This window comes from Anastrepha obliqua, chromosome 2 (genome assembly GCF_027943255.1).
Source record: "Anastrepha obliqua isolate idAnaObli1 chromosome 2, idAnaObli1_1.0, whole genome shotgun sequence".
NCBI classification, from domain to species: domain Eukaryota; kingdom Metazoa; phylum Arthropoda; class Insecta; order Diptera; family Tephritidae; genus Anastrepha; species Anastrepha obliqua.
The window spans coordinates 50,785,409-50,799,615 of record NC_072893.1 but is presented as its reverse complement, the minus strand read 5'-3'; the positions used below and the strand labels follow the sequence as shown (position 1 = coordinate 50,799,615).

At 38.7% G+C, this 14,207-nt stretch overlaps 1 protein-coding gene across 3 annotated transcripts in view; it reads left to right on the top strand.

Annotated features, from left to right (window-relative positions):
* Positions 1-14,207, top strand: part of LOC129238801 (galactokinase-like) — a 125,505-nt gene that overhangs the window by 36,002 nt on the left and 75,296 nt on the right. For all 3 annotated transcript variants that reach the window (XM_054873991.1, XM_054873989.1, XM_054873990.1), the window contains exon 6: positions 9,374-9,561. In XM_054873991.1, coding sequence (XP_054729966.1) covers positions 9,374-9,561 — 188 coding nt within the window. The remainder of the gene's footprint in view (positions 1-9,373; positions 9,562-14,207) is intronic.

Below are 14,207 nucleotides of genomic sequence, written 5' to 3'. Positions count from 1 at the left end.
GGGGAAAATAATCGTTGGACCTTCCCCTTCCACTAGAAACCGGTCCCAGTTCGTTGGCAACAGTGGTGCAGTTTTAAAAGTGTGCTAGGATTTTGCAGTGGCGAAAATGCAGCGATCGTTGGAGCAACGTTACTCGATCAAATTTTGCGTAAAGCTAAACAAAACGAGTACCGAAACCATTGGGCTACTCAAGGAGGCTTACCGGGACCAATCTCTGTCCAGTGCCCAGGTAAAACGGTGGTACAAGTCATTCAAGGAAGGCCCCTTCATCACTTCAAATCACTTCAATTGGACCCTTCATCACGACAATGCGCTGGCGCACACCGCCTTCCTCTGCATCTCTGCAGTGTATTGACGCTCAAGGGTCCTATTTTGAAGAATATTAGTTGTATAAGCCAAAAGGTTTAATAAAACTGCTTAAAAAAATAAGGCTCATTACTTTTCAATCAAACCCTGTACTCAGGATGGACGATAGCAGAATTAAGAAAAAGACCTTGAACTCTCTTATTATGGGCAGCAAAAAGCGTGGAAGATAGTCAAGAAGATGGGCAGACGATGTTGATGCTCATACTTTAAATGCTAGGAGAAGCGACGCAATGAACCGAGTCGCGCGATTGTGAAGGCGAGCTGTAATTGCTAGGGTGATGATGATAGCAAACAAAATTTGTATCCTCCTCATCGCGTAAAATCACAACTCTTCATCCAATTTGCAAAGTTTGAAGATAGTTAAAAAATGTAATTATCACAAAACTAGTCCTTTTAGAGAATTGTACAATTCTTTTCTGCTAGTTTTTTATGTGCAAATGCGTACGTACATTCTTACTTCGTATGTGTGCGTACATACATTTTTATTGCCGTTAACTCTATATGTATTTGCTTAATAAAAATCACTCGACTACAAATATTCGTCTACAGAACTCTAAGCAACTCCGGCAAACATTTTCCAACATTGCAATTGCAATTGAATATGCAGGCAACACTCGCATCATGTAAAACACATATGTATGCACTTATTGGTGTGCGTGTGTAGGAAATGCATGCATGTATAGATATGTACTACATAAACTTATTTCAACTTTGCTGCTTTTGCATAACGCTATGTGTGGCATTTGTGGTGGGAGATGAGCAGTAAGCATTGGAATTTTTAAATGTTTTTGTTGTTCAACAATTTCCACTTCGAATGGTCTGAATATCTGTCCCTACAAATTAGTGTATGTGTGCACAACAAAAAGTAAATTATTATTTTATAAGCTTCGCTCTAAGCGCTGCTTCTACTTAGATAAGCGGAGAGGAGCAAGCAAAGAGAAGAGTAGACATGTAGGGTCGCACTCATTTGCAAGCAGCGCAATGCCAATAGGGAGAGCATCTAACCATGATGGAAAGAATAATGAGATGGCGACTATCGTGGTCCCGTTACTTGGCTCTCAGCGAATTTGACAACGAGTTACGTGATTTTAACTGCAGTATGGACAGATTACCATTTTCGTAACTTGATTTAGCATTTTTTTTTCTTATTAAGTCGCGGAGTTTTACTTCTTTCTTTATGACATTTTTCTGGCCTGTTCTAATTAAAATGTAATGTTTATAATTTTGTTAAATATACATTTTTTAATAATTAGTTAAAAAATTAACTCAGTTTTATTTAGTTTTACTTTTTTTAACATCTGGTGGTATTGCCCGCGATTGCAGGTGTTGTTGGTGTTCTTCTGATTTCGGCAGTCAAATCTCTCTCCCGCTACTGCAGTGTTGCCTAGCTTTGGATAACAAAACGCACTAAAATGCCTTTTTATTGAATCACTTAAAGAAATTTGTATGCGTGACAAATTGTCTTGAGAATGCGCGTTTTTTTTAAATAAATGTGTTATGCTTATGTACAATTTAATACATGACTTTTTTTGTTAAGCGAGACTCTTTTGTTAAGAGAACTACTTCTTTGCTATATTTGAGGTTATGTAACTAGATAAGGTACTCTTTTTGTAAAAATGCCAGTATGGTTTCTTTAGTATTTTCTGGCATTTTGTGGCTTATTTTTACAATGAATACACCTCTTGATGCCCTATGTCCCACTAAGGATTGATGGCCGGAAGAAACGATTACACCTCTATGGTTTTAATCCGCATTCAGTCAAACGCCTTTTAAAATGTGTAAAAAGGTTTTCAATCTTAAGAAGAGTTGAGAGAAGAAGATTTAATATTCTTGCATAACCTTAAAAGCAGCAAAAAATTAAATTCACGCATTCAAAATATCAAATTTTACAAGGATCAACTAATTTTCATTAGCTCTAAAATCTTCTCAGAGTGGCCTCGGTAGCTTTAAATTAAAAAAAAGGAAAAAACACGAAACTTCAAAATTTTCGCATTTTCGGTATAAAAAAGCACTAAATTTATTGCGAAGAGCAAATGGTTGGCAATACTGCATAACTTGGCAAAACGTGACGTCACGTACTCTCTGATGGGCGCAATCTTCTTTCTATCATTTTGGAATCATTGAGGACGCAATGTGCCTGTCATGCTTAGAGGAGGCGGATAGCACTGAGCGCTTTCTCTGTGAGTGTCCTGCCTTTGCTAGAGCACGACTACGAGTTTTGGGTTCCGATGTCGTGAGAATGAGTAATATTCGTTCTCTAAAACTGAAGGATATTTACAGAATTGCCAAAGAATCTGGAAAACTCTCACAGCACTAACTATCTCTATCTCTGTCTCTATTCTTTCCTATCTCTTTCTCTGATACTTTTCTCCTTCCCTCCTTGACTATCTACCCACTTTCCAGAGCTTTAAATACAATGGGGTTTTTAGCCTGAGTGTTTTGGGAGCCACCAAATCTCCTGGTGCTCCTTGGCTCGACCTTTTCAAATTTCAAAAAAAAATTTCAACCATGTCTCGCAACCATACAGCAGAACCGAGTAGGCGTTCGAGTTTGAAATAGTGAAAATTTAAATAATCTAAATTTTTTATATATTTGACTTTAAAACAACATCTAGGCGCGTCTTTTGAAGCACCCTTTAGTTAGGGAAACACTGACCTAATCGTTAGAATATCACTTTTATATTCGATAATTTGGAAGTAATGGAAAATAAAGCAGAAATCTCTTAAGGGGTAGTCAGAAGCCCGAAGAAATTATGATTTTCAATAAGTTTTTTCCTAGTCAATTGCTTAACTTTACAAAAATAAAAACATAGTATTAATACATCGGGTTTCGAATTGAATTTAGCAAAATTTGAGAAAAAAAACATTAATAATTGTAAAAGTTATCGCTATTTCTGTGGAACCCGTTTCTCCAGAAGTCTTTTGCGGTCATCATCACAAGTCCTTGGAGATTCATCTAAAATCAATCGGTCAAGAGAAATTAGTTTTATTAATAGATAAGCTTGTGTCTGATCGAAGCTTTTTTCAAAATTAACAGTATGGCGGCCTTAGGAAATATTTTTAAGATTTTTGAGAAAAAACTTGACAATTAATTGATTAAAAAAATCGAAATTTTTGAAAAAAAAACAAAACCTTCGATCAGGCACGAGTTTTTTATGTTTTTAAAAAGCAGTACAAATTTTATTGAAATTTACCAAGCGGATTTTAAGTTACAGTGATCATCAGTTCAAAAAACATAGTTTTGAGAAAAACACATTTAAAGTTTTGCTATCGAACCGGAGCGCACGAGCGCCCTTTGTTAATTGTTGAATAACTCGAAAAGTATTTGTCGGATTTACTTCAAATTGTCACCTAATATTTTTTAGATATTAAACTTTAAGAAAATGTAAAAACAATCAAATTTTTTGAAAATTCTGACTACCTCTAACCCCTTCAAACATTTTTTTTTTTTAATTCTGACTACCCCTAACCCCTTAATCCGTCATGAATTACAGTTTTGTTCAATTGGTGCCTATCTGGTACGCATAAAGAATTCGCCTCATAAGCCGAATTTTACCTACAAGGCGTCACCATAATCATCACAAATGTGCCTCAGTAAATAAAAATATACGCGTACACACCTACCTACAAGTATACTCGTATGGCCAACTACTAGACTCGTATACTCACACATCTGCTGCTTTTACTCTACACATTTTTCCACTCTGCATGCTTTGCATTCTCAATAAAAGATTCACTACTTTTGCTAGTCTAGCAGGTGATACTGGTCACAGCGCTCCATTACGGTACACTGCTGCTGCGCTGTTGCCTTGCAACTCTTCACTCTTTTAGTCTCCACTTTCCTTCCGCTCCCACTGCATCTCCTTTTTTCAACGCCTTGCTTTGTCCGATGCTGTCCAACATATGCACTTAACTAACTTCATTTACAGCTTTTTCAATGTAATTCCTTCTTCTGCAACTCTTCTCAGCACTGCCTGTCGCCTGTCGCCTGCTCCTCTAAAGTACTGTTTCCGTTCTCTAATTTCTTGTCACCTATTTATTTCACATGCATTTTTTGCTTTTGTTTTTTTTTTGAATTTTTCGTTTTTTCTTCTACCTGCAACTGACAATGCTCCTAGTGCTTCGAGTGGTTTTGTGGACGTCGTTTGTGTGCTGCTTTGCTTAAATTCCGGCAGACGGAAGCCACATTTCATGGACAATGGCCAAGTATGGCAGAAATATTGTGGGCACACATACATACGCACATACGTGCTTATGTATGGATGGAAATAGAGATTTTGTTGTCGTAATTGAAATACATAAGTATGTGTGTAGTTGAAATATATATGTGTGTGTATGTGTGTGCACACTTAAATGAATGCATTGCAAAAAAGTTGCAGAGAAGTGAAGCGGAGTGTGGTGAGCTGTAAGCGGTTCGCCTGGCAATATTGTTCAGGCATATGCACACATACATACATCTACGTGAATATGCCAATGTATAAGTATGTATGTACTTAAGTAACACACATACATATGCGCTTTAAGTGTAGAAGTATGTCAGTCTTTCGCACAACTATTGGCTAAATTGCAAGCAAAAGCTGTCTGCATCACCTGGATTTTGTTGTTGTTGCATACTTGTTTGTATGTATATACCTAATTGCGTTTTTGCTATAGTTTTTAGGATTCCGATTTCATTCTTCGCCTGAACAAAGTTATCCACAATGGCTGGCTAATTTATGAAACAGAGGTGGCGGACAGCACCCGTACATATAAATACTTACAGTCCGTTTCACCTGATTAGAGGCAATCCTTTTTATGGAAGAAAATGGTTACTGAAGCAAGCGTATTTGATGTAGTAGTCCATGGGTTTCGGATAATTCAAGTGAAGACTGCATGAATTACTACATGAATACATTGATGCATAAATTTATACAAATTCTCCCGACAGCCTAATGAAATTTAAGACCAGCCAGTTTTAATGATTCGAAGTAAAGCATTTTTTTCAAATTGGTGTTCATTCTTATAAATCTTACAAGCAGATCTGGAGAATACGATGACCAAGCTCTGACCACACTTGAAGTGTCTGTATGTACAGGGTGAGCGATATGAAGTGTTACCTATTCAAAACACCATAACTTTTTTGTGTGAAATTCGTTTTTATTGATTTCAAAAGCAAAATTGTTCAAAAATGATTACAATTTTAATATATATTCACTTTAGCTCGATATGACCCCCTTTTGCCTTGACTGTAGCCTTCAAACGGTCAAAAATGAGTTGCATGCTGCACGAATGTGATCTTGAGGTATTTTGGCCCATTCTCTTATAATCGCTTTTTTCAGCGCATATTTTTTAGTCCTCAACATGCTCTCCAAAATGGACGAGATGGAATAGTCCTTCGGATTTGCGTCTGCCGAATTCGAAAGCCATTGTGTGGACGAAATGATGTGTGGAACCTGACCATTTAACCATTCTTGGTTCACACGAGCTTTATGAGACGGTGCCGAGTCCTGTTGGAATGTCCATGGTCTACGACCGAAATGTTTGCGTGTCCACGGCTCTAAAGCAGCTTCTAAAACATTCAAACAATTCCCGATAATAAGTCGCATTCACTTTGAGATCAGGCTCGATAATAAATGGTTGGAGAGCGTCCATCAGCGGTCACTGCGGCGCAAACCATTACTTGCGATGGGAAATTGCTTCGAATGGCCAAACGATAGTGATTTGAGTGTTTATGAACTGCTCAATTGGGAAATTTTTTTCATGAGAAAACACAATGTTAGGAAATTCGCCACGTTCGTGCAAGCGCAACAACTCCTTTGCTCTTTCGCGCCAACCTTTGTTTTGCTGGAGTGAAAGATCGTGTGCTTTTTGGAACTTGTAAGCCTTGACCTTGAGCTCATTTTTCAGTATGCGTCGAGTGCTGTCTTGCGATATTTTCAGTTCTAAGGCCATTTTTCTTCCACTTCGACGTGGATTTCGTTCGTCGAGCCTTCGCTTTCCGAATCATTTGTGGCGTTGTTGCGGTTTTTTTTGATCCACCTCCATCGCATTTTGCAATGCTACCGGTATCATTGTAACGTTTTATAGTGCGATACACAAACATTTTATTCACTTTGAGGTGACTGAGCTCACGAACAATGGCTGGTTGTGAATTTCCAGCCAAATATAACGCAATCAAACTATTACGTCTGAATTCCATCACAGAAAAAAAATTCAACAGAACTGAGACGCAAATGCTTTTGATGGCTTATAAACAATATATTGAACTGTCATTAGAACAATTTTGACGTTGATATCATGAGCTGTTTTACAGATACAGGCAGTATGAAGTCATATCGTTCACCTTCTAGATGCGTTATCCTGGTGATGGAAACAATTAATGTTTCACGAATCTCGGAAAAAGATGATTCCAACAGAGCTTTATAGCTGTTTCTCGTCATTGTGTAGTCCACAATTTTCAATTCGAACGCGCCAGAGGACAACATTGCCTCGCATACCATAGCACCACTTTACCGGTTGTAATGTCGACTCAAGAACCTTTCCTCCTTTGAAAAGTCAAGGAAGTAGTAATTCTATACATCCGCCTCATCCGGATTGAACTTCTTTTTGTCACTAAAAACTACTATTTCCATTTACCGGGATCGTTTTTTGCAATAGAGCTCCAAGCCATGTGGTCCCTGCGAAATCGAGGAGGCGTTCATTGCGAAATTTATTCAAAGGTGTTTTGTTTGTAATTTTTTATGCTTCAGATGTAGCGCTTTTAGAAAAGCCCTTCGAATGGTGGGTTTGCTATTCGCAACAATTGCCATTTCTTTAATTTTTGCTGTTGGAAGGGCCAAATTTGTTGCAATCCTAAAGAATTGCGGATTTTGTTCAATGTTAAAGCCATCCCCGTTCGGCTCTTGTGGTTCTTACCTAAGAATGCATCTTGTTTCACGTAAATATCCAAAAAGTTTGGACTTCGACCAAATTTTTTGCCAATTTGGTGATTTGAAATTCCCTGAGTTTAAGATTTTTCCTGTTTTGCATTCTGTTAAACCTTCATGGTTTCCCATTTTATTATAATTAATAAGTTTCCGACCAAGCCCAATGAATGCTTAAAAAACAATCCTATTTCAGAGGGGAACATAGAGCCTCGACAACATTATTCCATCGTACACGGTTCTGGGAATGTTCTTTTTGCGCCGCCCCATGTGATGTCGGCATCTGCTAGCTCGCGCAGCATCCCTTGAGTGTTTCAGTTTAGTGGCATTCTCGTGATGCAATCTGGTGACTTTCCAAGCGTGTGACCTATCCATCGCTACTTTCAGCATTTGATTTGCCATAGGATGGTTTTCTCCTTCGTTGATCTCCATAGCGCGTTGTTGCTTTTGGTGTTCGGCCATCTGTAGAATGATGATGCGGAGGCATTTATTGACGAAATATTGTAGCCTCTGTGTAATGGTTTTAAAGACCAGCCATGTTTCACTTTCGTACAACAATACTGAGTCCAAACATGAGCTGAATAATTGCAGCTTAGAGCGTCTGGAAGTTTGGCTCATATCGTCGTCCAGGACGATGTCGAAGACAAGCACTGGCAGTTCGGAGTTCTTCTAAAGGGCCTTGATGAGGCGGATTTTCATAGCGCGAACTCACTTTCGATTCAACGCCTGCCATATTGAGGCTCATTTGATTGTGTCGAATGCCTTTTTTAAGTTAACGGACTGCATTTAAAGTAGGGAGCGCCACTCAACTGATTGTTCTACTACTACGCGGAGAGTGTTGGCTTGGTCAACATAACTTCGGTAAGGGCTAAATCCAGATTATTCGTTTTTTAAGGAGCGCTCGATACATTGGAGTCTACTTTGTATGATCGTGGCTAGAATTTTGTTGGTTTTAAAACCTTCTTTCAAAAAAATTTTTTTCACTTAAAAAAAGAAAAACACTCAAGTAGGTTAGGTTAGGTTAGGTTAGAGTTTTTGGTCCCTAGCGATACCAGATGGAGACCGACCTCTATGAATACTGAAAGTAGACATCATGTAGGATGTCAGCGCTTTTGGCGAATCTAGGCAGAGCTGGGAGATCCGCTTTTGGAACGTCCTCCAGAACCTCAAACAATGGGGCTCCCACGCAGTTTAAACGCGTTTTTAATAATGCCGGACAGAACGCGCAAGTAAATCACTTCAAATTTAATCTGAGACATGAAAAACTTTACCTGCAAATGCAAAGTACGGTACCTTTACTTTACGAGTCTTATACTTATCATCCTGAGTACGAATCGGTGCATCCCCATTATCTGTATAAAATATATCCAATATGCAGTTACACGTTTTTTGTCTAACATTAAATGCCTGCATTGGGTATGAACTCGTACGAGTATATTTGGCCGAGTGCTACTCGTACAGCAACTCGTAGCAGGCTGTGTGCATTTGGCATGGCCCCAGGCAGGTGCCAACATTCATAATTTATCATCGACACAATCTCTGGGCGATGCATTTTATTCAATTTGAACATTATGCCATTTGAATATAGGGAAATACGAGTATATAGCAGAAAGGGTGGAATGGCAAATGAGTAATGGCAGCATAATGGACGGATGGATGGATGGATGGATGGATGGTGGCTAGGATGAGGCTGTTGTTGTTTTGGAGCGACAAGGGAAAAAATTGGAATCTCATATACGACGGTATATGAAAGCAAAAAAGTATTGTGAAGAGCCAAGTCAAAGTGCTCATAGTCGCAGCTGCAAATTGACTAGCGAGTGTGGGACCGCGAATGAGGCTGCGGTAGTTTCCCTCACTATTTTCATTGTGTTGAGCTTCAAGCGGAGCGTTCACTTTTATGCAGATCGTTGCTGTATAAATATTAGCGGCATTTTCCGTAGATTATTTGAGTGTTAGCAGGCATGTAAAGTATGTTTGCAGATATATGTAAATCTCGCTATACAAAACTAGATTAGTGACTGCATACTTACCCGCATATCTATGAGTTGGCATTGAGTAATCCTTTCGCATCCTTTTTTGTTTTTTTTTTTCTTTTTACAAATACAGCTCACTGGATTCATTCCAAATACCATTTATTGGCGGCTCCAAGGATTTGGTGGTTTTAATTTGCAATTCAGGTGTACGCCACGAATTATCGCAAAGCGAATATCCAACCAGACGTAGACAATGCGCCGAGGCACTCAAACTAATGGAAAAGACGAGCTATAGAGATGCCAAAGTGGATAACTTGTCAGGTAATTAATGTCGCTTAAATCACAAAGCTGATTATTGTTGTTGGTGTTGATGTTGGTTGAATTGGCAGCGGGACTTCAGTTGCGCTGCTTTTAATTTAACTGATTATTATAGCATTTTGTTGTGTTACTGGATGTTGAAAAGCTGCCGCAGGCGAATGATGCCAATAGAAGAAGGGAAGAGCGGGAAAGTAATTCAGAAATATTTGGCAAGCGTAGATGCTTTCAAGGATGCAGGAGGAACAAAAAACTTATTTTTTTTTCAGAAAAAAATTAGTGAATCAAATTTTGAAAATTTTCTTTTTTATTTCGGGAGCTTTGCGTTTCACTCAGTAGCGTGTGCAACTGGAGACAGAGCTTATATGTGATTGTACGCGTACGAAGGTGGTTCAAAAGTAGGTAAAGCACTCTACGACACCCACAAAATGGTTGTATATTAAAAAATGTAAAATATATATTTTTTTTAAATTAAGCAATCGGTTGATATGAGGGTTGCTATTCTTGCCCTAGGCACCTCTAGCGCAGCAAGCGCCATCTGACTTTTGACATATTCCACTGTAAATGCAATCAGAACGTTTTTATGAGTGCGACTTTTTAGTGTTCTTTCCAGTGGCTTCAATAGATTATCTCAACAAAGAAATTTAATTAAAGCGCGCACATCTTCGAGCGATTATTTGGAATAATTTTCCACTTGCATTAAGAAGACAAGAAATCATCGTTGAACCAAAAAAATTATGCAGCGAGCAAACATGTCATCCCTAGGTTAGACCTTAGGTCCTTTGTGGTACTACTGTGCGGCACGGGAAACTCATTCATTTTTCTTCATGGAACCACTTTGTGGCTCTTATGAAGCGCAGGAGTGGTGCCATCCCTACGCCGTAAGTTCTGTAAGAGAAGTGAAAAGGTTTACCTAGAAAACCTAGTCTGATTTCAGCTAAGGCTGGACAATTGCAAAGGAAGAGCTCACTGTTTGTTCCTCTTCCTCTTCCTCATCTCTACAACTTCTTAAATATTCGTGGCATTTCTCTTTATTATGATAATATTGGTATGGCTCAATTACGCATGGAACAAAATATCGGCCAATTGGCCGCCACGGCCTCGGCCGCACACCTCCATCCGATGGTCCAAATTTTCGATGACGCTGAGGCATAATTGAGGTTCTATGCCGTTAATGTGCCGAATTATCTCATCCTTTAGCTTTTGAATTGTTGCTAGCTTATTGATGTATACCTTTTCTTTCAAATAACCCCAAACAAAGAAGTCCAACGGTGTCGTCGACGTTTAGGTGTGGTTCACATTCAACATCGGCCCTTGAAATTTAACCATCCTTTATAAGCCACGACCTTCGGGATATCCACTCCTGGAAGTCTAAGCGGTTCCTTTGCATTTTTCTGGTTTATTTGTGGCCTCAGTAGCCTAGCTGTTACGCATGTGTCTTCATCTCGCCAAGACCTATTGGCCTCTTGATGTTGTAGGTATCCCAATGGTACTTCTATCCCGCGCAGTTGAAGAGTAGTACCTTTCCTGGCTAGCTAACCGGCTTCACAATTTCCCTTTACATCTCCGCGACTCGGAACCTATATAATGTTGACCTTTAATACGACACTAGTATCATTAAGGGCTGCCCGGCATTAGTGTGAATCCATTGAGTTTAGTATAGCCGCATTCATTGATTTCTTCGCCGCTCGGATATCCGAGAATATACTTATAGTAGGTTTGGTTACGGTATGCGAATTTAGATACGAAGTGTGTTCAAAAAGTATCGCGAATTTTACGTTTCTTCAAAAATTATTTATTTATTCATTAATATCTATTTTGTCCCCTTCACCGTAGTCCCCATGAGATATTATGCATTTGGGCCAACGTTTTTTCCAATCTTGGAAGCACTTTAAAAAATCATTTTTTTTATCTTGTTCAGCTCCTCCTTCGTTGCCGTCTTTATCTCGTCAATCTTAGCGTAGCGTCGTCCTTTCATGGGACTCTTTAGTTTCGGGAACAAGAAAAAGTCACAGGGGGCCAGATCTTGGGAATACGGTGGCTGTGGCTGTGGCATCATTAGTGTGTTGTTTTTGGCCAAAAAGTCGCGCACAAGAGCCAATTTTTGTTCTTCCACAAATCCGGGTGTTTCTGGCGGATTGCTTTGCAGAAATTGCGCATAACTTGCAGGTAATATTCCTTATTGACCGTTTTACTTTGTGGCAAGAATTCATGATGCACAACGCCCCTGCAATCGAAGAAAACGGTAAGCAAAACTTTTACATTCGACCGAAGTTGGCGCGCTTTTTTCGATCTTGGTTGGTGCGGCAGCTTCCATTGAGATGATTCAGCTTTGCTTTCCACGTCACAACCATAAACCTACGATTCGTCCCCAGTTATGACTCTCTGGAGCAAATTTGGATGGTCGCGGACAGAGTCCAGCATCTCATTAGCAATGTTCATGCGATGCTGCTTTTGCTCGAAATTCACCAGTTTTGGTACGAATTTTGAGGCGACCCGTCTGATGCCCAAACCATTGAAAAAAATCGAATGGCACGAACCAATCGATATGTCTAAGTCCTCAGTAACTTCTTTAACGGTGATTCGACGATTGACCAATACCATTTTCATCACTTCATCAATTTTTTCGTCTGTTGTTGAAGTGCTCGGGCGCCCGGCACGTTTTTCTTCGTTCACATCTTCTCGGCCTTCTGAGAACATTTTGTACCACCGATAAATGTTGCTTTGGTCCAAAGTAGCTTCTCCGTATGACACAGTCAACATTAGGAATGCAGCCGCGCACTTAATTTCGTTTTTCACACAAAATTTGATACAGATTCTTTGATCCATTTTTATGAATAGGTAAAAGTCGAAGACACGCCGAAACATGTGCAAGCAAAGCAGCTTAACTGAACATTCAAAATGGCCGAACTCGCCGGCATGTGTGAGAGACATGAGTACCAACATATCGCCGCAAAGAAATCGAAATTCGAATATACGTAACCTGCGAAAATGCAAAATTCGCGATACTTTTTGAACACACCTCGTACGTAAGCACTTATTTTATAGCTAGAACTTCTGCCTGATAAACGCTGCATTAGTCTGGTAGTTGAACGAATAAAGTCAGTCCTAAATCCTTTGAAAATACATCATAGGCAAACTTATCGTCTAGCTTAGAACCACCTGTATAGCCCTTCTCTGTGGCCTTGGTATTTGCCCCTCTCTTTTTTACGGTATAGCTGCCTTGAAGAGTCTCTCGAAGGTGAGTCTAGAAACAGAGTAGGTTATTTCTTTCCTTGGCGCCATGATTTCAAGTCTAAGCAGCAAGGCGGCGGCCACGGGTTTCCCTACCAACAGGAAAAATGCATTTTCTCGTACTCGCTGTTCGCTCACCAACTTTATTATGAAAATAATTTTGCTTATTAGAGAAACTTATCATTTATCAATTTAAGGCAAAAAACGTTGTTCCTTTTTTATTCACCTTAATGCGTTCGGCTGCCTCATTCAGGTGCATTTAAATGAATATGAATTTTTATTTGTGAATGATATTTGAAATGCAACGATTTAAGTATAACAACAACAGCGAAACTTGGATTTTATTTGCAGCCTAAATTTCCGTTAGTTTGACAAACAATACGAGTTAGAAAGTTGTTATGAGCCATGCAAGCCAAGAGGGAGAGACAAGGAGGTGAAACTAAAATTAACCTTCCGTTTGGCAGCCGGGTCTGGCTAGACTTTTTCGACATTGCACGTGAATTTAACGTATTTTTATATATAATATGTGACCTGGTCTACGAAAAGGTACCTTACGTGCGAAAACAAGTTTTCGAGAAAACAGCAGTTAAAGTTTAAACTTCTAAAAACCCTTGCAACTTTTTTAAATATTAATATTTTTCAATCCGGTTTGGATTATTTTCTTCAGCATAGATCACAGTATCATTAAAATCACAGAAGCAGTGAAAAACATTTTTTTATATATAAAATATAATATATAAATAAATAAGAAAAAGTTATTGGAAATCGCAGAAATCGTTTTAAAAAATAAGTTATTATAGCTTTTGTATCGACATCCATGCCAAAAAAAACTTATAAGACCTGGTGACAAAAATTTTTCGAAGTACTGAATACGATTCTGGTGTCAAATTTGAAAAATTTTAAATGGCATATCCAGGATGGCGCTCCAAACATAGAAAAAATAATTTAAGTTTTCCAAATAGCAACAATAACTATAAATAAGTGACACATGTTTGTAAAGGTTTTTAAAGCCACTGACTACGAATATGATGTCAAATTGACAATGTTACAGTTAACAGCTGCGTTACGTCTCCTTATTCTACTTCGTGGCTTTTCTGTTACTACGTTTATGTAATTATTTCTGTTAGTCTTTTGTTCCCAAAATAGTGAAAAATGAGTGTTGACGAGGAGTTTAGTGCCGTTTAGAGTAAATATTTTCCTAAAAACGATGAAGACGATGATGTTAGTTCGAAAAGCGATGATGATGGTGAACTATATTTGACTCATTCAGGAGATGATATGGAAAAAGCTTACGTTAAGATAGATTTATCTACTGTGGAAGAATTCGATGCATTTTTTTTAATTTGTCGGCCATATTGGATCAGCTATTTTGATTTTTTTAAATCTCACAACAGATTCGTAATCAGCGACCTCCAAAA